This window comes from Tachypleus tridentatus, chromosome 8 (assembly GCF_004210375.1).
Source record: "Tachypleus tridentatus isolate NWPU-2018 chromosome 8, ASM421037v1, whole genome shotgun sequence".
NCBI classification, from domain to species: Eukaryota; Metazoa; Arthropoda; class Merostomata; order Xiphosura; family Limulidae; genus Tachypleus; species Tachypleus tridentatus.
This window is the reverse complement of record NC_134832.1, coordinates 108,096,253-108,120,748: the sequence shown is the minus strand read 5'-3', so window position 1 is coordinate 108,120,748 and position 24,496 is coordinate 108,096,253. Positions and strand designations below refer to the sequence as shown.

Here is a 24,496-nt window from a genome sequence, read left to right as displayed (position 1 = left end):
TTTCGAATAGGGTGGTTGGTCTATGGAATAAGTTGCCTCCGGCTGTTGTGGAGGAAGCAAAGTTGAGTGAATTTAAAAGAAAGCTTGATAGATTTATGAACTGTTAGGGTTGGTTTTATTTTTTGTAACAGTTAAGGTTTGGCTTAGAGGATGTTCCTGAACATTATGTTATGTTAACATTCTGATTGTGGGTTCTTTTATAGATTAAGCTATAGTATAAATCTTGAACATTACATTTATTGTAAAAGTCTCCTCATAACGCAAATTTCTATGTATTTTTCGGTTGGTGACACCCGGTTCCTTTCTTTAGAAGTACACTTTATAATTCTGTAGTAAGATATATCTTATATATATCAGTTTATAACACCCTCAATTTCTACTTCTACTTTTCTCCTTTATTTCCGTTTCGGTAAACTGATTAAGAACTTGATGCATAAACTGAAAATCTTGAATAGAATACTAAAAAAAATAACAATAACTTTAAAGCTTTTCTTATAAGAAACTAGTACACTAATCCTAATGTTATGGAACTATGGTGGTTGGCATAAACAAACTTGTCAAAAACAGCACTTGTTTAAAAATACACAATAATTACGTACTTCCAAAGATCTATAAGTGTCATTAAAGTTAGAAGAGTGTGATTTTTCAATGAATTTCACGGGAAAAGAAGAGAAACATAACTGCGAAAACGATATTCTAAAAGACATTTTATTTTTTATAACGTAATTTTTCTGAACATTTTAAACTCTAATGATTAATTGTTTGTTTAGAATTAAGCACAAAGCCACACAATGGGCTATATGTTTTCTGCCCGCTACAGATATCGAAACATGGTTTTTAGCGGTGTGAGTCCTTAGACATTTCTCTGTGCTACTGGAGGGGGGTTCAAACATTTAAAATAATATAGTTTATGATAAGTGTCATACTTATAACACTTTGATTGTTTTATTTTCAAAACTTATAACCATTTGGCTACAGATACATATCATAACGCTATAAACAATTCCAAATTTGCCCCTGAAGAAGGAAGGCCTACTTTACGAAAGTGCTCGGGTTATAGGGTTTTCATTCATCAGTAACACTATAAATATATTGTTTATGCAATTATAATTATGCGAAATGAAATGGAAAGGTTAATAAGGGATATACGTTTTTGCGAGTATACTTTTATTTCAACTAATTTGCATATTGCACAAATGAAAGAAAAGAAGTCATAGTGTTCATTTAAATATATTTTTTGTAATTTTCAGTAGTTTTTAAGAGTTATTAATTTTAACATTTTCTACTCATTCTTTCACATACAAAACTTACAAACTGAAATTTCTTAACAGTTATACGAACTACAGTAAACTAGAACACACGTCGTAATAAGAACGCATACATATCTTGACCTGATTGACTTGTTTTGTAGTGGAACTGTTTACAAAATAGAACAAATTTTCTGTTCCATATTTCTTATTTAACATTATTGTGTCATTGACACAAATACTTTAATAAATATATTTAAAATTCAAAGTTAGTAACAATACTTTTTTAAGTTTATCCTGAAGAGAAATAGGAAAATCGTAAATTTAACAGATTCAATATCTAGTGCACCTCTAAAAACCACCTAATAGAAACAATAACAAATTAAACGAAATATCTAATAATATTTGAGCAAATAAGGTAATTATGCAAACCAAAAGTAATGGAAAGTTTTTGAAGTAGCATATATTCTTTGTATTAACCACCTTTTGTTTTATTAAAATATACTATTTACATAAAGCTATTTTAAACGTTATTTACAACTGAAATCAGTGAAATGACATTTTAGGTATACAGATGTTTCCTTTAGTAATGCATGTAGCTTCACAACAAATTATTTAAGCAAATAGTTTTGGGTGTTTTGGAAACTTATTAAACTAGCACCAATTCAAAGATTGCGCTGCAATAGATTCAGCAACTTTAACCAGTCCATACACATACATGACAGATTAGTAAGTTTGAAAGTAAAATAAATGCAACGTTGAACTTAAGGTATACTAGTAAACTCAGTCAAAAATAACATTTTATACTATATTAATTAAACAAAAAAGTGAACCCTAAGAGCCAAAATATTTAACACGTTGCTTGTTTCTCTAAAAAAAAATCTCTTTCTCTCAAAGGACTTAAACCTTGCTGCTAATTTCATTTGTTTATCAAGATAAAGTTAAACCAGTTGTTCTTTGGAACTCAAACATTTTGTGCTACTCATAAACTAAATAGGAATTGATGTTGTGTGTAATAGTTGAAGGTTTCTGGACAAATGAAAAATATAAATGAAATGATTACTTCCAATATATGTCAACTTGTCTGACAGGTATTCTGAATATTTAAGTTATCGCGCTCGCATGCCAAACTCCTTACTATTCATGTCCTCAATTTCTTGGGCAGTTATCTCAACTGATCATTTACAGCTCTGAACCTGTATTTTCTCCATTTTCTACGTCTAAATTATTGGCACCACTTACGTTTTCTGTTTTTGCTTTATTTCTCATCTGGCATATAATAGAAATACGTCAAACCTTAAGCTAAACACATCTAGTTTTTTTTTTTAATTCACTAAATCCATTGGCACTAAAACAAGCTGTAGTTTCATAGCTGAAGTATTTCATCACTAGAATAAAACATAATTAAAGCACGTCTGACCAGGCCAATGGATTTTACGGAATTTCTGATAATAAGATATGATATAATTAAGAAAGTTATAGAATAATGCAATGTGGAATGGTTGATATTGTAAGCTAGTGGGCGTTTCAAAATAAAACCAAAGAAACTTTACACTCTCTAGATGTCTTCACGGTGAGTTGATGTTGAGATAACAACGTAATTTATCTTCGTTTTTAACAACAACATCTTAATAAAATACTTTTCCTTTTTTTATGTCCGGGCGTAACTTAGTGTTTAGTCCGTTCGGACAGTGAATTCAACAATTCCTGATTTGAAACTGTTACTGTACAAACGCACTTCACATTCTGAGGTCGTAGTCTATTACTGTAAAAACGCATTCCACGTTTTGGGGTCGTGGTTTGTTATTGTGAAAACGCACTTCACACTTTAGGGCTGTGGTCTGTTACTGTACAAACGAATTTCATACTTTGGGGCTGTGGTTGCATAAAAAGATTGACGGTCAAGCCATAGTATTCGATCTTACAAGAGCAGTTAAAGACGTTGGTTGGTGGTGTATCTACCCTCAAGTCTATCAGTTTAAAATTATACACAAAATTCTGAAACAACTAAACTGCTCATTCTACTTGTACTACAATAAACTAGAAGGCAATTAAAGCCTATGGAGACATTCTAATGAAATAACCTTATTAACTAAAATAAATCAATAAATAAAATACATATTAATATGAACCATTTCTTATTAGTTCTGGAATATCAACTTCAGGAAATAGGTTTTTACCTATGAATCCCATTGGTTTGGTTTTAGTATTTGTTTATTATTAAGCAGAAAGTTATACAATGAACCATCTGTGCTCGTCATCCTGCAGATATTTTTATAAGTGTTTTCTTATAGCTGAAGTGTTTCATTACTAGAATAAAACACATCATTAAAGCACATCTGATCAAATCTCTTAACGAACAATGGGTACTTTATCTCCAAATGTATTAAGTGTGTTAGAAGAAGTAACTCACTACATTTATTACGTTTCATTGCACTCCTTCAGTGCCTCTTAACTCTTGTCACTAAAATCGTAATGAGCAGACAGTAATCAAATTATTCTATCTGGATAAATGCGTTTTGGTTTTTTATGATTCCTTTTACTTTGATAAATCAAGCGTGACATGACCCACACTGGCTTTTATACAGGTTAGATATTCAAAACCACGATTTTTGTTTGTATGTACCCTCTAGTAAAGTATAATTTCACCAAATTTCAAGTACATTTGTCCACATATGGCGAGTAATTGACAAAAACACTCAAAATTATATATTTGTGTGAGCTTTTGCTCCCTAGAAATCTCAAAATGGGAAAATAGAACTTCTTATATGCCGATGTGTTGGACGCATGGAAATTTATGTTTGTACTAATTTTCATCTTGATTGCTATAAATATAATCCCACAATAGTCCAAAATGTACATTTTCGGGTAGTTTGATCTTTGAACCTATAAAATTCTTTAAAATCTATAAATTATATCTGGGCATAATGGGTCACGGTAATAACATTTTATTTAATTTCTGTAATGCATATTGGTGTATAAGAGATATTTTAATACTAGGAATAGACGGTCTTATAGCAACATATATCAACGTTTCTCTTTACAGCTTTTGAAGAACATTCCACTAAAACAGAAACTGAGTTATTTTTAGTATCAAAAGGTATTGCACTTGCAAGTTTCATGTCATTTTATCGAGAAATGGAGGAATGGCGGTCGATGGAAAATTTTTTATATAAAATGAAAGGAAGAAAGAGAGAAGAAGAAACAGTGACAAACAGTATGTATCAGAAAACTTCTATGTCTAAAAATAAACGGTTTTGTGCATTGTTTCGTTTTTATCCTTTTTATTCTACTACTAGCTGTTGTAATACAGTTGAGGAAAGTATAATGTATTTCCTTTTCTTATTAACATTAAGTAATGCAAAGTATGAAGGTTATTATCATTGTAAATTTTTCATTCTTAAAAGTGTTTATTTTCTTTTATTATTAACAATGCTAAATACAATAATGCATGCTAATAGGTTTTTATGATAGTATGTTCCCTTAATCACCAAAATTGTGCATTGAAAACAGAACGTTTGGTGGATCATACTTTTCTATTTATTTTATATGCTAGAGTGTTTCGAGGAATCACACCCTTTATGAGTAACTCTAAAAATTATAATTATATAACGCAACCTGACCTCTGGTAGTGGTGAACTACATTTTATGTGTATTGTGCTTGAATGTTCTTTGTTCACAACATGTGATATCTGGTCTTCGTTATATTGGTTTGCTATATGTCACTGATTTCATTTATTGGTTGCTTATTTCTAAAATATTTGCATCATTATCAATTACTTACGGTAAAAATATATTAATAATATCATTCATAACTATTTTAAAGGAGGTAATACATTTGAAATTCAATATTGATGATATAATTTCAAGTCTACGAAAAGTTTGTATATTTGTATTTACCCTAAAACCATGGATTAACAAATAATCATATTATTATATATTTAATTATAAACATGTTGATACTACAAGTTATTTTAGAAAAAAAAAAGAGGCCGTAAAAACTGAAAATGTTTAATCGTTGATAATGATATTACAGCTACATATGGTTCTCTGCCTTAGTGTTGATATTTTGTGAACAGTTTTTATATTGTTAGATTTAACTTGCTTGCAGAACAAAACAAAAATATTCGTCAACATAAAAAAAGGCATTTTCTTCAAGTAGGATTCAAGTTTTCTGTAGAAGAAGAAGCTGTGATCGCGATAGTAGATTTAACACGTGCCTTTTCAACTAATTTTCATGTAATTTGAATATTTTAAAAGTATGATACTAATTATTGATTTAACACGTGCCTTTTCAACTAATTTTCATGTAATTTGAATATTTTAAAAGTATGATACTAATTATTGATTTAACACGTGCCTTTTCAACTAATTTTCATGTAATTTGAATATTTTAAAAGTATGATACTAATTATTGATTTAACACGTGCCTTTTCAACTAATTTTCATGTAAATTGAATATTTTAAAAGTATGATACTAATTATTTTTTTAAAGTTTGCTGCAGTAGAACAGTTTTGAACATTTCATTTACTTTGGCAATTAAACTGTTCTTAAATCGCTAACTCTTATAAAAGTACTAACTGATTGTTAATAGTTTATTTTTTGGTTTTGTATTTAAACCGGTTATCATCTTGTTTCAACTTATTACTATTGAGGAAAGTATATATTTTTATGAAAGAATTTCTGTGGAATGACAGATCAGCCAATAAAAAAAAAAAGCATTTGCTAAGATGTATCTGCTTGAGGGTGTAAAACAGGCTTAAACCGTTGAAAGGGTAGGTAAAGTTTTAGTTATTGAAGCACTTTTGTTAAATTACTGTCCAATATGAAGATGTACAGTTATAATTCACTTATAAGAATGTATTCATATAGTATTAAAATAAAAGTATTAAAAAAACAATAATTACTGTGTTTAATCAAAAGTCTTAATAAACAGTTTTCTGAATGTATTTGCATATTTATGTCTAGTTATATAATTTACATTTTAATAATTTCTAGTTATACTGGATTTGTATGAAGTTAAGCAGAAAGCTTCACGATGGACTATTTGTGCTTTTCTCACCACGTCCTCGGGCACACCACTGCGCTACTAGGGTGAGCAGTTATATTAGAATTCTTCAAAGTTATTTTATAATTCTATAATGGAACGTATTTAGTTATACAAATATTTTACCCAATTATCATTAATTTTTAACGATTAAAGAATAAGCTCTATGAGTACAACTTAACTTGTGTTCCACATTATCAGTTTTTTTTTAATTTAATGATAAAAACTCGCATTTCTAACACCACCCCTTTCACTTTTTAGTTGCACTGCACATACTATCATAAACTCATCTAAAAAATTCTCTTACAAAATTATGATAAAATTTAAATAAAACAACAATGACGTTTTAGAATGAAATAATGCATTTGGTCCAATAATCTAGAAACTTTAATTCTTTGAACAAGTCGAAAAGACAAAATATGTTTCCTTCTTTAGATCAGTATATAAGATTTAAGATACAATAATCTTCACTCTCTTCAGGTGTTTTACTTTTCTTACTCATCATCTTTTTCTTTATTTTTCCTTAAACCAGGTAGCACTCCAATGTCTAAGCTGAACTTCCTGGATAAAAACAGCAAAGAAAAATTCAAAATAACTCTTGAAGAGTTTTTTAATAACGCAAGCTACTAAAAACAATGTTATGGAATTGTGATTGGTTGGCAACCTTTCTTAACAGACTTTTAAAATAATAAATTGTGGAATTTCAACAATTTGGAAATATTTGGCCTGTGATCATTTCGCAGTTACTATTGACTAACAATTGTGTAAGTTCTAAACATTGATAGGAACCGCTGCTACCTACCTATCATCCTTGTCATTCTTTTTGTTATTTGAAAGTCGCAGAAAGAAAATATCTCTGGAAAAAAAAACATACGCTAGAAATTTATATAAATACGTGTGTTTAAATATTTACTAAAATATCACAACAGAAATATTTTATCCGAACTTTATGCTATATGGATTGAATCAATTTTTTAGACTGGCTTTCTTTCTTTTGGCCAATAGTTCAACACTGGGGACAGTAGCAAGTAGCTTTGCATAAATACAATATACGAATACAAATATTTTACAACGAGTCAGTACAAGTGTTATAACACCTATTTTTTTTTCATAAATTTAACTGATTCATCGCTTACTCCAAATCAGTAATTTTCTTAAAGTTATGATAAATTAACCTGGAAAATTGTAACGAATTACTGAAATGTTAATCTATTTAAGAACATCTTTCTTATAAATACTACAATAAAAATATTATATAAATATTTATAAATGTATTATTTTTACATAATATATTTAATATGTAGATCTCCTTATATACCTAATTTATATGGTTGGAAAAGGGGCATAAAGATTAGTAGTAACAAAAGTAAACATACTTCGAAACATGCATTTCAAAGTACTGTAGATGACAGAAATAGTTGAGGATATTTATGCCTCATCTGTATTAAAATTTTCACCAAAAGTTGATTAAATAACAGTTCATTTTCGAATCTTCATGTGAATTATTTGCAAATGTGCATTTAAACTGGTGCCTTCTAGCCTTATCAGTCACAAGCTAAATTATATGATGCTAAAACTGGGTAAAACTAAAGTTTATGCTTTGAAACATCCTATTTGAGCCCCAATTCTTGTATCGTATCTTAGTTATCAAAGTCCATCTGTGTGGAAAATAAAGTTTGATATTGTAATTTATGCATCACTTTAATGTATTTAGAGTTGTAACTTTGATAGCTGTTAAATCACATAAAATGTGCGTGTGTGTTTTCTTATAGCAAAGCCACATCGGCCTGTCTACTGAGGGGAATCGAACCCCTGATTGTACGTTGTAACTCCAAAGACTTACCGCTGTTCCAGCTGGGGACCGTTCTATTTTAACTGCTTTGTTACTGAATAGCGAGTTTGAGACGAAGAAAGAAAAAACTGCGAAATTAATCTTGTTCTGAACAAATACTTTTTATGAAAGAGTTATAATAATACGCTAAACCAAAATCTATCATAAGTACAGCAAAAATTAGTAAGCCAAATAGAATTGACAGAAGAATAGTGCAATAAAATTCCCAATTATTGGGAAAAAAACATGTATTAATGATTTTAGAATCTGTTTATTTTAAAAATGCTACACTTGTAATTTATATTACATTTTCAAAATGTCCGATTAAAGCATTTGTATTTATGTTTTTGTTTGTCATTAAAACCAATAAAGTACTGTGGTCACCAGATGGACTTACGGTATGTTAATATTAAGATGAAAAGGTCCTTTATCCTCTTCTTTGACGTCAGAATCTTCATTCAGTACTTCTGCTGCTTCTGATGTTACCACAAAGAGACAGAGTAGAACTAACAACAAACGACGCATTCTGAAGAAAATCATCAGAGAACATATGTAACAACCCTGCTGAACACCACTGACATTTCAATATTTCTTATTTATAACACTCGAAAATCTTTAAACGCTAATGATGCGTATAGCACTGTCAGTAATGTTTACTATTTAAAACACTGAAGTGGGAATAATTCAGAACATTTTTCAAAGTAATGATTTGTGAAAACATCTTTAACAACAATATAAAAAAAATGGGAAAATAACAATTTTTCTTTTATCAACGTACTACTTAAAGTAAAACTACTACTAATAGTAAATCGTAGATGGAAGTTATTTTCAGTTTATTAATCAAAAGATATGATAAAAGTGTAATAGAACAGAAGTATAAAATTTATAATAAAAATCCGAAAGGTACATCGATTGTTCGATCAATACTACTTGTCATAAAAAGTATTATGATTTCAGTAAAAATACTCCAAATAGCAATGATATTGTCAAGCTACTTTTGTAAAACAATAAAAACATTCAGGTTAAAATTAATAAAAAGTTCACCTTGCCACTGTGTTTATCTCCTTAAGAGAAAGCTCTCCAATGAAAATATAGGCTGAAACTGGACTGAGAGAACTGACGCTTATATAGAGCTAACTGGTTTTCGTTGCAAAGAGGGAAATTTAGTAAATAATACAGCTACCTGCTAAAATTATTATGGCAAACTTCCAAGAATTATTATAATAGAGGAAAGTCTCCAAGGCCGTCTATAAGCAAACAAGTTCTGGTTTACAAAAAAAAAAAGTGTCACAACTGAGGAATGACTATGATGAAAAGATTTTTTAAATATTTTAACTGCGCATTTTCCTTGCAAATAATTTATAGTATATGTATAACCCACTTTTTTACTCAAAACATTGGACAAATATTACAAGTTTAATATTAAAGTGGTTAAAAATGTGTCGGAGTTTAAAAGAAAAAGCTGTATTTTTTTTCAAGATTAAGATCTAACTGTGTTGTTTGTCAAAATAGGGTTGTGAAATATTAACAACGCTATTTTATTTATGCTGACAATAAATGCGCTCACCATTTGAGGAAGGTGTAAGGTGTATATTTTTACAGTGAATAAAATAGACACTAAAACATAAAAACATCCTTGATCTGTAAGAGCAAAACGATATTTCTAACCAAACTCCTTATTTATGGAGAGTTAGTGTTTATACCACAGGTCAGGAAATATGGAAAGAAAAGTAACAAATTGGTCTTTCCTTTTCCAATGCAAAAACACAAGTTTCAAAAGTCGTATTAATTGACATAAATACAAGAATAAATGTAAAATGTAAGTTAAAGTAGGAAATATTGTATAATAATATATATGCAAAAAGAAAAAAGCGCGGGAAATGAGATAACAAAGACAAGAGATCCTTCATATTCAAAGTCTTAATATGGCTGGCATTTTTGTTTCTTTGGCACAACAATAAAATGCTATGTTTATTTAGTATAGGAAAAGAAACATAACATATAATTTAAAACAGTATACAGAGAAATGTCTTCAAATTCAGGACATTTCAGAATATTCTCTCTTTATTTTTTACTGTATTAACAAAGAAAAGTGGCCATCCTTTTTACGATGAGTACTCAATACTATAAAGATATTTATTTCTGACTTGGAAAGTAATCGGTACAAGATAGCTTTATTTATGGCACTGCCATCTTTATTACCATTTTTCTAATGTAGGCTTAAAAAAAATACTGGCAACGACTAGTTAGTGTAAATTTGTAGCCATCACTTGCATTGTTTAAAATCATGCTCATTATTAGTTATTGCGATGTTCGCTACACAATTGCATAAGTGTCCCAATGAAAAGTGTTATCCACATTAATAATTCAACAACAAATGTGTTATTTTCCTTTCTGATTTTGGACAGGAGCAGTGGAGTTAGGTTTTAAACATTGAAGTGTGACTCGACACATATAGGATGCTTGCGCGCTTTTCTCATATTATCCTGTTTCAACTCAACGAGTAGGGCCTGGCATGGCCAAGCGCGTAAGGCGTGCGACTCGTAATCCGAGGGTCGCGGGTTCGCGCCGCGTCGCGCTAAACATGCTCGCCCTCCCAGCCGTGGGGGCGTATAATGTGACGGTCAATCCCACTATTCGTTGGTAAAAGAGTAGCCCAAGAGTTGGCGGTGGGTGGTGATGACTAGCTGCCTTCCCTCTAGTCTTACACTGCAAAATTAGGGACAGATAGCCCTCGAGTAGCTTTGTGCGAAATTCCAAAACAAACAAACAAATTCAACGAGTAAAAAACGGTTAGTTAGAAATCTGATAGTTATTGAAGTTATTTCACTAGTACTGATAATTAATAATAGGTGTTTGAAAAGAAGCAGAGCCGATACAGATGAAATAAAACCTGGAGTTATGAAGAATCGGAAGTGTTTCTGGAAGGTAACTGCTCATTTGACAACGGCGCGAAAAGACGTTTAAAACCAGACATGTAAGTGAACCCAAAATATTTTTAACCTTAGTCTGTTCAACTTCGGTAATAGTCTAATAAAATACGTAAGACCGTTATAGTTATTAGTAAAGCTTTAAAGTAACGTAGTTTAATATATGCTTTTTAAATAATTAATATAGTATTGATTGGTTTCAGAATTGAACTTAAAATTAGGCCTAACGCATGTAGTTAGACCCTACACTAACGTGGTATATTCTGTAAACCTGAGTTACTCTTCGAATGATGGGATGATCTCAGTAACAGGAGATTCAGTCAAGACACCGATTACAAATACTATGTCTTTGAGTAACTGAGTCGTGAGAATAAATGAAATAAATAGACTAGACACAAGAAACCCAAATGAACAATAATATAATTCACATGAAATACAAACACAGTGTAACATGTAATATTTCATCAATACCACCTATTGTCCGAATGGGTATATTTCAAATTATAATTACAAAGGAACAAAGACAGCAACAATGAAATCAACTTACTGGCTTTACCGACTGTGTATTATTTGAAACCTGCACATAAACATAATAAATTATAAGTTCAGAAAAATACTATACCAATAGAAGAAAACAAATTCACGTAGTATACTCATATGCTATGCTTTCTTCTCTTCTTTACTTCTGGCTTGCCTTCCATTAAACAGTTAATTTCAATTTTAGAACCAATAAACTTTAAATTCGCATCTGAATGTGAGAAGCGCATTAACCTTTTATTGCTTCTGAAAATACTTATATATCACACATGTCACTTTAAACAAAAAAAAATTGCTTAATCAAATTTCTTTAAAAATGAAAGTTCACATTTAAATAACCCTTTAATATACCATAAAATACAAAACAGAGCTTTAAAAATGAAACCATGTATAACACACAATTAAAAGTGACATATCCATAATTTTCAAAAAAGGTAAGGCGTCTAAATAACGGATATTATAGTCTTAGAAGCGTTCTTGCCTTCTAAAATTCTGAAAAATGTCTTGAAATTTGAAGTAGATGTAAGACTAATTCCTGACACACTATTTGATTTTTTGCACTATCGTTTACATCGAATTAGTAACGGCTCGCCCTTTCAGCCGTGGGGACGTTATAATGTGACGATGAATACCCCTATTCGTTGGTAAAAGAGTAGTCCAAGAGTTGATGGTGGGTGGTGATGACTAGCTGCCTTCTCTCTAGTCTTACACTGCTAAATTAGGGACGGCTAGCGCAGATAGCCCTCGAGTAGCTTTATGTGAAATTCAAAAACAAACAATACACACTACAAAATCAGAAAAAAGCTAGGTATTTAACAAAATATAACAGAATCATGTTGAGCATTTATAATTCCCACTTATACAATAGATCAGAGTAATAATGGAAAGTAAATCCTTTAACACTGCAGTACACAGCAAAATACCCTTTATCATAGAAAAATATACGTAAATGAACAAAACCCTTTGACACTGAATCTAGGTCCGGCATGACCAGATGGTTAAGCCACTCGACTTAATCTGAGGGTCGCGATTTCGAATTCCCATCACACCAAACATGCTCGCCCTCCCAGCCGTGAAGGCGTTATAATGTTACGGTCAATCTCACTATTCGTTGGTAAAAGAGTAGCCCAAGAGTTGGCAGTGAGTGGTGATGACTAGCTGCCTTCCCTCTAATCCCTCTAATAACACTTTTTACCAACTAAAACTTTTATTCAAAGTATACGCATATTAACCTTTTGAAACACATATTAAAATAAGACAAATCTTTTCATATAAGCACGTTAAATCACCAAATGTACAATTACTCTTCATAAATCAAAACATATAAGACAAACCTTTCAACATTAGAATTATATATTAAATGAAATATATGACACAAAACAATCCCCACTTTTTATTCAAAACGCAAAAAAGGAGAAACTGCATTATGTAGGTGCAAATTCCTCTATTTATACAACTGTAACCAAGTAAAAGTTCATAATAATAATATACTGTCTGGAAAAATTTAGAGGTACATGTACTTCACATAAAACTTCTCCTAAGTTAATAGAAAATGTACAGCCCTGATATGCAAATTGATTGCTTCTAAATGTATATGAATAAGGAAATAAAAACAGATATGTGTGTACAATATTTCTGCACTTATTCAATGGTTGACACAGGTTCTATTGCTATGTTCTTACTTTAGGCAAGTCAGCAGATCTTCCTAGGTAGTTGCTGTCCATTGTAACTAATTACAATTCATGCTACGTACATTTCGTAATAAAACTTCAAATAACCGGATATTTAATTTCAATTTAGAAGTTAATTAACTGTTAATTTGTATTAAATTTATGTTATTTGCTAATAGGATTGCTACACACAATTTTACTTTTTAACACAAATATGTTTTAATATACGAACAAAAACACAATACTGTTTATAACATAACGGGTTATTACTAATAGTTATTACAAACGATACTGTGCCTTGTATCGACGTTCTTTCCACTGCTGGCTGAGCTTGAAGCATCGTAAGATTCTTCTTAACAGCACCATGAAACAGTGACCGACTCGCTACCCAGTTTGTGTTCGACAACCTTTTCCACAGCTATATCATTTCCTGACAATAATGTTACACTTTGTATTGGCAGAGTAGGTATTATTCCAACCACAACTGGTTTATAAACTAGGCCAGATATTAAACAAATGTTATAAAGATAAACATTAACAAAGCCACCTTAAATACTCTGAGCAATGACACACTCACCAGCGGCAGAGCTCGAATCTAAAGGCAATATACCTTCTAACAACAAAGACTGAGTCGCCCCAGTATCTCGTAAAACACGTATGGGTATTGGATTAGCAGTGTCATTTGTCAGAGACATTATACCAACATATACAAAAGGTCTAAATTCCTCGCTAACTACATTGGCCTTTTTATTAGTGGCTAAATATGAAACTACTATGTGGACACAGTCGCACTGGGTGTGACCTCCTTTTTTTTTTCAAACACCAACAGTCAGACATAACATAACCAGATTTTTTTTTATAAAAATGGCAGACAGACCTTGATGAAATTTCATCCTATCTGTAACATAATTTAGAATTAAAGAAGCTGGATTTTCTTTAAAAATCTTCAACTTTAATAAATTGAACAGGTACAGATTATTGTTTAAATGTGAAGAATTTCATTTTATAAAAGTGGTTTTATGAGTTAAACTGTAATCATTGGAAAGAGCTGTTGCTTTCTGTAGTATTTCAACTTTAGACATAATTGTCTTAGTTTGTTGAAACTGTTCTCAGTATATACACAATTACACCATAGGTCAAAATAAACCTCTTTTTCGTAGGCGAATTCCATATAAATTTGATTATCTTTCTTGCGATAATCCCTCGGTACTAACTCGTATGCTTTGATGATTATTGCTTTAACTTTTACAGTTTGTTCGTTTGTTTTTTGAATTTCGCGTAAAGCTACTCGAGGGCTATCTGCGCTAGCCATCTCTAACTTAGTAGTGTAAAACTAGAGGGAAGGCAGCTAGTCATCACCACCCACCGCCAACTCTTGGGCTACTCTTTTACCAACGAATAGTGGGATTTTCTAGTTGTTTGTGACAGAGTGTTTCAAAAAAAACCTTGGAAATCGACGTGATCAAATTTTGTTGGCATTTCGAATTGTGTCTCTGATTCAGATGTTGGACATGAGCCTACCAATTTATTATGTGACGTACGTGACGTATTACTATTTCAAATAACTGGAAATTTGAATTTGAATTTTGAAGTTAATTAAATGTTAATATGTGCTCAGTTTATGATATTTGCCAACATGATTGATACGCACAACTATATTTTTAACACAAATATATTTTAATATAAAAACAAAAACGCAAGACAATTCATAATGATAGTTATTACAAATACTGAGTCTCATATCTGGTCTGTAACTCAATCTGTTATCGACATTCACAGAGAGTAAGTTAATTCTTGGTTGATATACCTGTACACTTCTTTTGACGGGCTGGCTGAGCTTGAAGCATCCATAAGTTTCACTAATGACAATATCTAATATCCTTGCAGAAATACAAACGTCCGAATTTAATTCACTGAAGTTAAACGATTTGTAATGTTCTAAATTTATAAACGTTCCTGGTTCAATTTTGTAGTTTTCCGATTAATAAACGTTAATTATAATTATAGCTTCCGAGGCCTATAGCATACTGACTATACTTAACTAATAATAATCTTCTTCTGTTTGTCGGCTGATCACTTTTGTAAGACTCATACCAGTTTCTGGAATTTTCAAAAAAATGTTCTAGTGCTTTTTCATAAAACCAATATTGTCGATTCTTACTCTCAAGAATATTCTACAAATTTCGAGAACAGGCAGGACTTGTGCAATACACAGTCAAGAATATACGTCGCATGCGGAAAAAAAACTATGCTGAAAAAAGCATAGGTATTAAAATAAACGTAAAAAGGTAAATCTGTTACACCATTAATTGGCCACAGTGGTCGTTCTGATACTTTCATGGGATTTAACCAGTGCCTTTCTTATATCCACTAGTTTAGCTTACAAGAAGTACGTTTTTTATCTAGAAAAGTTGTTCAGCGTCACTGCTGATCTTACTCTGTTTTTGTACTCTTTCTCTTTTTGCTGCTTGTTGTAAAGGATTTACGCTTTTGCCCACTTCCTGTCCATATTCTGACAATGCTGTTTGAGAAAGTGTAGGTGAGTTTGTAATGGTTGCTGGTGTTACCATCAAGAGTGTTCCTCTTGGCGTCAGTGACTGGATCATTGGGATATCTTCATTGGTGGTTCGATTGTTGATAAGGAAAAGGTATCTTGCTCGGCTTCAGTGGTAGCTCGTGTTATTGAACCAGTATCTAGGATGGCAAAATTATGTAGTACACTCAGCAATTCTTTCATCGGCTCTGCATGGTTCCGAGCTCCTCCATGAACCAGAGCTATCTTGGCAGTATATCTCTGTGGGTGGAAGCATTGTAATGCTACCGTCAATTCCACTATTTGTTGGTACAATAATAGAGCAGGCGTTGGCAGTGAGTGGTGATGACTAGCTTCCTTTCCTCTAGTCTTACTCTGCTAAATTAGGGATAGCTAGCGTAGATATCCCTCGTGTTGCTTTGCACGAAATTAAGGAATAGAAAAACATTTTAAATGCGCTTATGAGGCAAAAAATTGGGTTTAGTAATCCGTAAAGGAGAAAGCACAAACAGAACATTGTATAGCTTTGTGCTTAACAACAGTTAAACAAACAGAGCATTTTAAATCTGGAAAATAAAACGTACATTAATAAAAGCTGTTGATGTAAAACTTTCAATCTTTTAAAATGTTTCAGAATTACAACTCTATACTTGGCCACCTGTCAATATATGACATTTTGATTGGTTACTGAAGTATTTATATTGCTATTTGTTTGTTATTAAGCACAAAGCTATATAAAGGACCATCTGTGCTTTGCCCACAACGGGTATCGAAACCCGGTTTCTTGCAGCGTAAGTCCGCAGACATACCGCTTGGGAGCAAATATTCATACTCATTGCTAGTTTAGTTGTGTCCAAACTGTGTGCTTATCTTTTAGATTTTATGAGGTCAACCATAGGTAAGTATTATATTTGAAAGAGAGAAAGTTGAGAATCAAATGTTAAAGTGGCCCCACATGGCCAGGTGGATAAGGCACTCGACTCGTAATCTGAAAGTTGTGGATTTGAATTCCCGTCACACCAAACATGCTCTCCCTTTAAGCTGTGGAGGCGTTATAATGTGACGGTCAATCCCACTATTCGTTGGTAAAAGAGTAGCCCAAGAGTTGGCGGTGGGTGGTGATGACTAGCTGCCTTCTCTCTAGTCTTAAACTGCTAAATTAGAGATGGCTAGCGCAGATAGCCCTGAAATAGCTTTGTGCGAAATTCAAACCGAACCAAACTGAATGTTAAAGTACAATGCAAGAAAATACCAGTTTTATTCTAAAATGCTGTTTAAACAAAATTATATAATTCCATAAATGATGATAACAAGTGTTATATACACAAATTATAACCCAAAACAGATTAACTAAGAAAGTTTAATTACAACACTGAAAGTGTTTATAATGCAACACAGGGAATAGTGTTAGAAAGTGCTGGCATTAATCCATAAGTTAAATATTTATTTCATTTTTACATTTAGGAAGTGTTATAGTATAACACCTTTTGTGTCGTATCTAGCACTTCATTTTTACTTTATTTTTTTTTGTCGACACATCTTATTTTATTTTTTAGGTTGTAGGTTGTTGGTGACCTAAACAAAATCACTGTTACAAAACTGTGGCCACCAGGGATTACACAGATCTGCAAGTTTAAACTTCACAAAAGTTCTTTTGGTTTTAATAAAGGATTTTTCGTAATCCAGCTACACAGGTTTCGAAAATAATATCAATTTTTCTCTTCATGTAAGGATTTTTCATAAATCAGTAAGAAATGTAAAGTCTTACTTAGATCAAATTTACAACAAAGTTAACATAATGTTTTGTTATTTCCACAACCTTTTGTTGTCATAGCAAAAAGTAATATTGAAAAAAATAGTGTAAAAGTGCATTTAGAATCAAATACTATCCAGGAAAGACAAATCGTGTTGCCTGTAATACGTTTATGTTGTATAACGATCGATAAACTCTGACGTCGCAATCGGTCAACAGAAATCTATAGTCAGTGGTTGTCAATATTTTAAGTATTAAAAATGTGATCAATGAAAATTATTTACTAATGTAAAAGTACATACGAAGTTTATTGTCAAAAATATGAACGTCATGGAGAAAAATAAACATTATTTTTGGATTCAGCGTACAAGAATTACAGTAGTACACGTAAAACGTTTATAACGAAAAAACCATCGCAGGTCTGTATTATTGTTTATGACACTATAGTCAGCTCTCCAGGAAGAGCATGAAGGATTTGACACTTAATCAAATTTTAACCACAGTATGATTATCATAGTTTTTTTTTAAATTTTCAATCATAAAATTGTCATTATGAAAAGAAAACATAAAACAATTGGTATGTAGTTTAATATATATGTAAAAACGGCTCGTTTGGGTTGAGAAAATGTTTTACGTAGAGGAGTGAACAACGTTTCGACCTTCTTCAGGTTCACAAAGAGTTGTTCACTCCTCTACGTAAAAAATTTTCTCAACCCAAACGAGCCGTTTTTACATATATATTTCTCTACAAGTGGGTTTTCTCGACATCACTGGTATGTAGTTTGTAATTAATTTATATTGAAAGCAGAATATTTATTATAATTTATACCGTGAAAAAAGTCCAGAGGCTGCGTTGTTTTTCTCATAAAAAATCAGATCTCTCCAAAGTCAGCGGTATGTTTATGGACGTCCATTGCTGTGGCAGCGGTAAGTCTACGGATTTACAACACTAAAATCAGGAGTTCGATTTCCCTCGGTGGACGCAGCAGATAGCCCGTTGCTGTTTTGATATAAGAAAACACACATAGGTTTATAGACAGAGTGCAGATGGACTATTCTGTAGTTTCGTTAAACTTAACAAACAACAAACTAAAAATCGGTTGGTACTTATATTATCTGTCTAGAGTGCTATAAAACTTTGTAGGTGTTTTATATTTCTCCTTTCAAACTTAAAATCATATACAGTTCAAAACTACGTTTGGTGAAAACGATTGAAACAAAAACACTCGTTGATAATTTACACATTGTCTTAGCTGATTATCTGATAAATATGCAATTGTATATTCATGTATGAGTTCTAGAAATGTGTGTATGTGATGCTCATTAATTGAGGCAGTTTTTGATAATCAAACCGGTTCTATCAGGCTTCTTGTAAAATACTTAACTTTCTTATTTCTCGCTGACTTTCGTAAAAAAATTAAAAAATAAAAATATAAGAAGGAAATTAGACCTAAACGAAAATATTTAACGTGCATTCGCTTGGAAACGTTTTTGTTATGTTTTGGTTGCATATTGGAAAGCTCACCTCCCTCCTCAATAGTTGTAAGTCACAGGTGGTTATGCTAGTGATGATATGTTATTGAATGTAATCCACACTTTCAAAGTGGCTGAGGACAGTCATGGTGATGCTGCTTACTGCACCTCCCTCTGATGAGCAGTTATAAAATTATAAATGGTTATGGTTGAGCCTCGATTTTAGCTCCTGCATTGTATAAGGTAATGTTTAGGTTAAAAGTTTGCTAAATACCATCGTTGGCAGAAGGTTAGTTTTAATTTAATATAAAACATTTCATTCAATATGTTTGTGAAACGAAAGTATTTTACTTAATGTTGTTAAATTCTAGTTTATAGAAACTAAATGAGAAAAGATCATTTACACTTAGCAATATTATTTTTTATACTGTGTCTATTAGATTCAGTTATTAGTCAGTTTTTTGAACGAACTGGTTGATATCTCATCGTTAATCGTGTTTTATGAGTACAATAATTAACGTTACGTCTTTGAAAGCCTGGATTATCTATCTGAGTCAAATTATACAAATTTGTTTTTACATAGATATGGTAGTGTGGATTCCATTAAGCAGTCGCTAGAAACTTGTGAAATCCCTAGCAGTAGTAACTGTCAAAAAGAAGGAAGAAACCTCAAAACATTGCATGGACGTTTACCATGTGCTCCGTTCTTACTTCTTCATTGGGATTCGATCCATGTTTTGGACCAAGGAGGGTCAGATCCAGCGTTGACCTCTTCCTCCCTTCAGAAATGGTAAGTTTGTTTGCACTATTACTGAATTCTAGGTAATAACTCTTGTTAAGCATTACTCACAGTATGTTAAGTGTACGTGTACACACACTTCAAACACAAGTTGATACATTTGAAATTAAGTGTGGATGAATGTGTGAATGCACTGGAAGGTGCATACTTGTTTAGATATAGGACTTGGCTTCTGGCGACTGGAAGGTTAAATGTGATGGAGAGTTAATCCAAGATTTTCCACCATGTGCAATGGGCTGTTTGAGTTCATCAATATATTTATAACTTTTGAAAGTTTGCGCTACAATCAAGAACAAGCAGGCTTAGCTTTCTTACCACTATCTTCTACTACTTGTGCTTCATCTTCAGTTGTTCAATTGTTGTTACATTTCAGCTTTTTGCATAATTCATAATTTATGTCAGACTGCATTACTTTTATTTAGTGACTATACATGTTTGTGTGTACTTTTTTTGTTTCAACTGAAAATAGTTCTTTCAGAGAAGTGGTTGAGGATACCTACAGCCACTGTCAACACATGTTGCATCAATAACAATATTCATTTAGAGCACAGACTTTGATTTACAAGTGAGTTAAATTTCAAATCACACGACGATTTATCAGATTATGATGTGCATATGTATCAGTTGATTTGTTTTGGTTTGTTTGTTTTGGAATTTCGCACAAAGCTACTCGAGGGCTATCGGTTCTAGCCGTCCCTAATTTAGCAGTGTAAGACTAAAGGGAAGGCAGCTAGTCATCATCACCCACCGCCAACTCTTGGGCTACTCTTTTACCAACGAATAGTGGGATTGACCGTCACATTATACACCCCCACGGCTGGGAGGGCGAGCATGTTTAGCGCGACGCGAGCGCGAACCCGCGACCCTCGGATTACGAGTCGCACGCCTTACGCGCTCGGCCATACCAGGCCTAGTATCAGTTGAAGAGGTGAATTATATTATTTTGCAACGGGATTTTGCTTTGTCGTAGATGAAGTACTATGAATTCCAATCACACTTTAGTTATTTTATTAAGTTAATATAACAAGAAAGACAGTCTGAGGCTTTTATCTCAAATTCTATAAATATATTTCTCCGTCTTTTATTTACTTGAGAAATATTTACTAGCTGTCTGCCAATTCCACAGCAAACAAATTTTTAATTAATAATCGAAATATTGTACATAGGCTATTAGAGAATGTGTTTAGACACCAGATTTGCCTTCAGTTATATTTCGTTCATGAACAGTGTTAAGAAGCTCTTATGAAGTCAATTCACGTGACTTGTTCTTTATAAGCATAATAACACATTGATGATTGAAAGCTATATTAAGATAATGGCAATTGTTGTTAATATTGTGTTTATAAAAAAGTTCTTAAATAGTGTACATAACACAGAAATTGAAATATTTCCACTAAACGAATTATATAATTAAATTGACTCAAAATTCTTCAGTGCTGTAGAATGCACATAACATAAGAGTTGACATATTTCATGCGTGTGATTTTTGTCACTGAATTTAATTTAGTTTTTTAGTAAGAAAACATGCGATAAAGTAGTCTAAACGTTTTTCAAATTACTTTAATGAATGTTATTTGGTCTCTGTTTTTATTATTGCTAAAAGCTTTAGCTTGGATTTTGTCATACAAAAATAATATTACTTGATATTTAATCTAATCTATTATTCATCATTTTATCAAGTTATATGTTTATCTATATTTTCTAAAGATGGCGGCTACACATGTGTAAATTACTAATGAAGGATGTAAGGTATGATGATTACTTTAAGTAAATCTTCCACTCCAGTATATGCACATGACCACATCAGTTATAACGTGCTATCAACTACAGTGAATTATATGTAATGATTGTTCACGTGACCTTGTGTACAAATCCGCTGACAAACGGACGCGAATCTGAATGGTTAAGTGTCATTTCTTTTCTTTTTTTTAACAATTTGGATAAAGAGTAAAGACGGATGTTTAACACAGTATTTATTTAAGAGATTTCAAGTTCACTGTTTGTGTATAAGGTATGATTATTTTGCGATGAGTAGCTTAAAATAAGATGGTTCACTGAGGTGCCGTGTTATCTCATACAAAAACCTTCGTTCTTTTGTGTCATTGTCGTAGATACAACGCAGCTTCCACATGACCTTCCTGATCTCTACCAAGAGCTTTTAAATGATAATATATGCTGATTTAATTGCAACACTTACTCTAAGTTGCAGTTTTTATGAATTATATGGAGCCCATTGTACCCAATCTTTGGCGTAGTGTTTAATCAGAGGCTCGATTTCCCTCAATGGACAAAGTAGATAGCCCGCTGTTGGTTTGCTATAAAACACACATGCACACTGTTTCCTCAACCCTTAGAAATAAAAGGTTTCTAAATTCAAGAAGTGCATTATTTTCAATAGTTAAAAGAAGACAAATGTTCATCCTTTGTTTTAACTAAAAGTATCGCCTATAATGAAAATGCTTTTCCATTTTCTATTGGTTAAAGTTTGGACTTGTGACGATATATTTCAAGACCTCAAAATATTATTTTGAAATAGAATATAACCTTACGTATTCCAAGCTATCAGTTATTATTGTGGTGAAAATGAACCGCTATTTTGTTGTTCAAACCACTCTACCATTGTCGTTCTTATATATTAATTTGAAATTTCTTTATAGCCTTTAAAATCTACGCGTGCAAGCATTTAAAAAGAAGGTAATTTACTTAACTTAGAGAATTTAGTTCACACACCATCCGTCTAGTACAGGGGTGGGCAACTTATTTTTCATAGCCCCACTTGTGGCTAGTGAAAACAACTTTGGCCACACTATTCAAATCAAAAATTGAAAGATGTTAGTTTAATCAAAATAATTGCATTTCAATAAACCTTCAATGTGAAAACTGATGGGGTTTTCATTAACAAGTTTCGTGAAATTTTGCTTAATATCTATATTCAATGAGCGTCTTAGCTCTGCCTCTAAATTTATGTCAGTAAGCCGAAATCTGTATCTAGACTTGAGAAAATCTAGCGTAGAAAATGTTGACTCATACACCCATGTGGATCTAAACACGGAAAATAATTTTGAAATTTCTATCTTTAAACTTGAAAGACTAATTTATCAGAATAGTGAACCACATCTCTCTGATAGAACATTTGTTTTACCTTTTATGTGTTCTACACTTTGCAGGGTAATCATCTCGTCTTCAAATCCATACTTATCCAAAGACAAAAAAGATGTAATTTCCTTACTGAAATTTCTTATGTCAAATTGAAACAGCTGATGCAAAAGTTTTTAAATTCGGAGAACCGTGATTGAAATTTTTGAGATAGATTTTTGATCCAGTTTACATAGATATCATCTTTAGCGTCAGAGAAATCATAGTCCTTATATTCTCGAAAACTATTCAACTTTGCAATATGTGTCAAATCATTCTTTTTCAACTGTTCCTCAAGGACGTTTAACTTTAATTGAAATTCATAAATAGACTACTGTTGCTCGCTTATTATTTTACCTCTTACCTGAAGCTTAGTACTCAAATTATTTAAGTGAGCCATCATGTCACACAGAAAGTGCAAATCACACTGACATGACAAAGTTTCAATTTCAGAGATATTTTCAATCTTATCTTTTTCAACAAGATACTCTTTTATTTGAGGAAGTAAGGAAGTAAATCGTTCCAATACTGTTCCTCTACTTAACCATCTTACATTTGCAAAATCAGCAAGATCATCAAAAGTACAATCACTGTTTTTCTTCAAAGACTCAACAAACTAATGATGGATGAGAGAGCTTCCACTTCTAATATAATTCACAATTTTTACAACAATGTCCGTCAAATTTTTTAATTCATCGCTTTTAGACATCTGAGCACATAAATGTTCCTGATGCAAAATGCAATGGAAAGATGATATCGTGGGCTTCATATTATTTTTAATTAAATGCTGCTTCAAAAGAGAAACAAATCCTAATTTCGCCCCAGTCATGGCGGAAGCACCGTCTGTTGTGACAGAAACCCATTTTTTAAAATCCAGATTGAATTTTTTGACATTTCAAGAAATTCTTCAAAGATGTTTTTCCACATGTTCGATCTTTTAATTTACAAAGGCCAAAAACTTCTTCCCTAACATGAAGATCTGAAATGACATATCGAGCCCAAAATATCAGCTGTGCAGTGCCACTAACATCTGTTGACTCATCTAGTGCTAAAGAAAAATATAAACAGTCTTTTAGTTGTTCAAGCAACTGATTTTCTATGTCTTTCACTAATTCTGGCATTCTGCGGACAATTGTTCTTTAACTTAATTGCAAATTATTTACCTTTTGAAGAATATCATCTTTTATTTTTGAATCATAATTCTACAACAGAGTTTGAATGACCGCAATCAATGTTTCTTTTAGTATTTGAGCATCAGAAAATGATTTATTTTTTGAACTGGAATCTAAGCTACTTCATAGCTACCTAACGTAACTAGTTCTATCAATGATAAAAAGCTTTTTAGGCATCCCATTTGTTCATGAAGTTGTGCTTTCAGATGGTTAATTTTATTCATACAATTTTTGCTATCAACTGGAAATTTTACATCAAATTTATTGTGAAAATTGTTAAAGTGTTGCTTAAGGTTGTATACATTATTATTCCTAAAAACTTTGTTACACAAAAGATACATTGGTTAATTATTTGCTTCAATTACTAC

At 31.9% G+C, this 24,496-nt stretch overlaps 1 protein-coding gene and 1 long non-coding RNA gene across 20 annotated transcripts in view; one reads left to right on the top strand and one right to left on the bottom strand.

The window, feature by feature from the left end:
- Positions 1–8,513, top strand: part of LOC143223166 (uncharacterized) — a 101,933-nt gene extending 93,420 nt beyond the window's left edge. For 8 of the 18 annotated variants that reach the window (XR_013012704.1, XR_013012712.1, XR_013012695.1 and 5 more), the window contains 2 exons: positions 4,294–4,464; positions 6,247–6,514. Coding sequence is in view for 5 of the 18 variants with exons in the window: in XM_076450740.1 (XP_076306855.1) it covers positions 4,294–4,464; positions 6,247–6,341 (266 nt within the window). In the remaining 13 variants the exon portion in view is untranslated. Of the gene's footprint in view, positions 1–4,293; positions 4,465–6,246; positions 6,515–8,067 lie in introns of those variants that run through there. The other 10 variants (XR_013012707.1, XR_013012702.1, XR_013012696.1 and 7 more) reach the window with 3 other exon arrangements.
- LOC143223169 (uncharacterized) lies at positions 6,660–13,824 on the bottom strand. 2 transcript variants are annotated; one of them, XR_013012714.1, is made up of 4 exons: positions 13,561–13,824; positions 8,524–8,652; positions 7,098–7,151; positions 6,660–6,856 (listed from the first exon to the last, which is right to left on the bottom strand). It is a non-coding gene; the product is annotated as an uncharacterized LOC143223169 (long non-coding RNA). The 2 variants fall into 2 exon arrangements; XR_013012713.1 differs by lacking the exon at positions 13,561–13,824 and adding an exon at positions 9,171–9,329.
- Between the last annotated feature and the right edge of the window lie 10,672 nt (positions 13,825–24,496).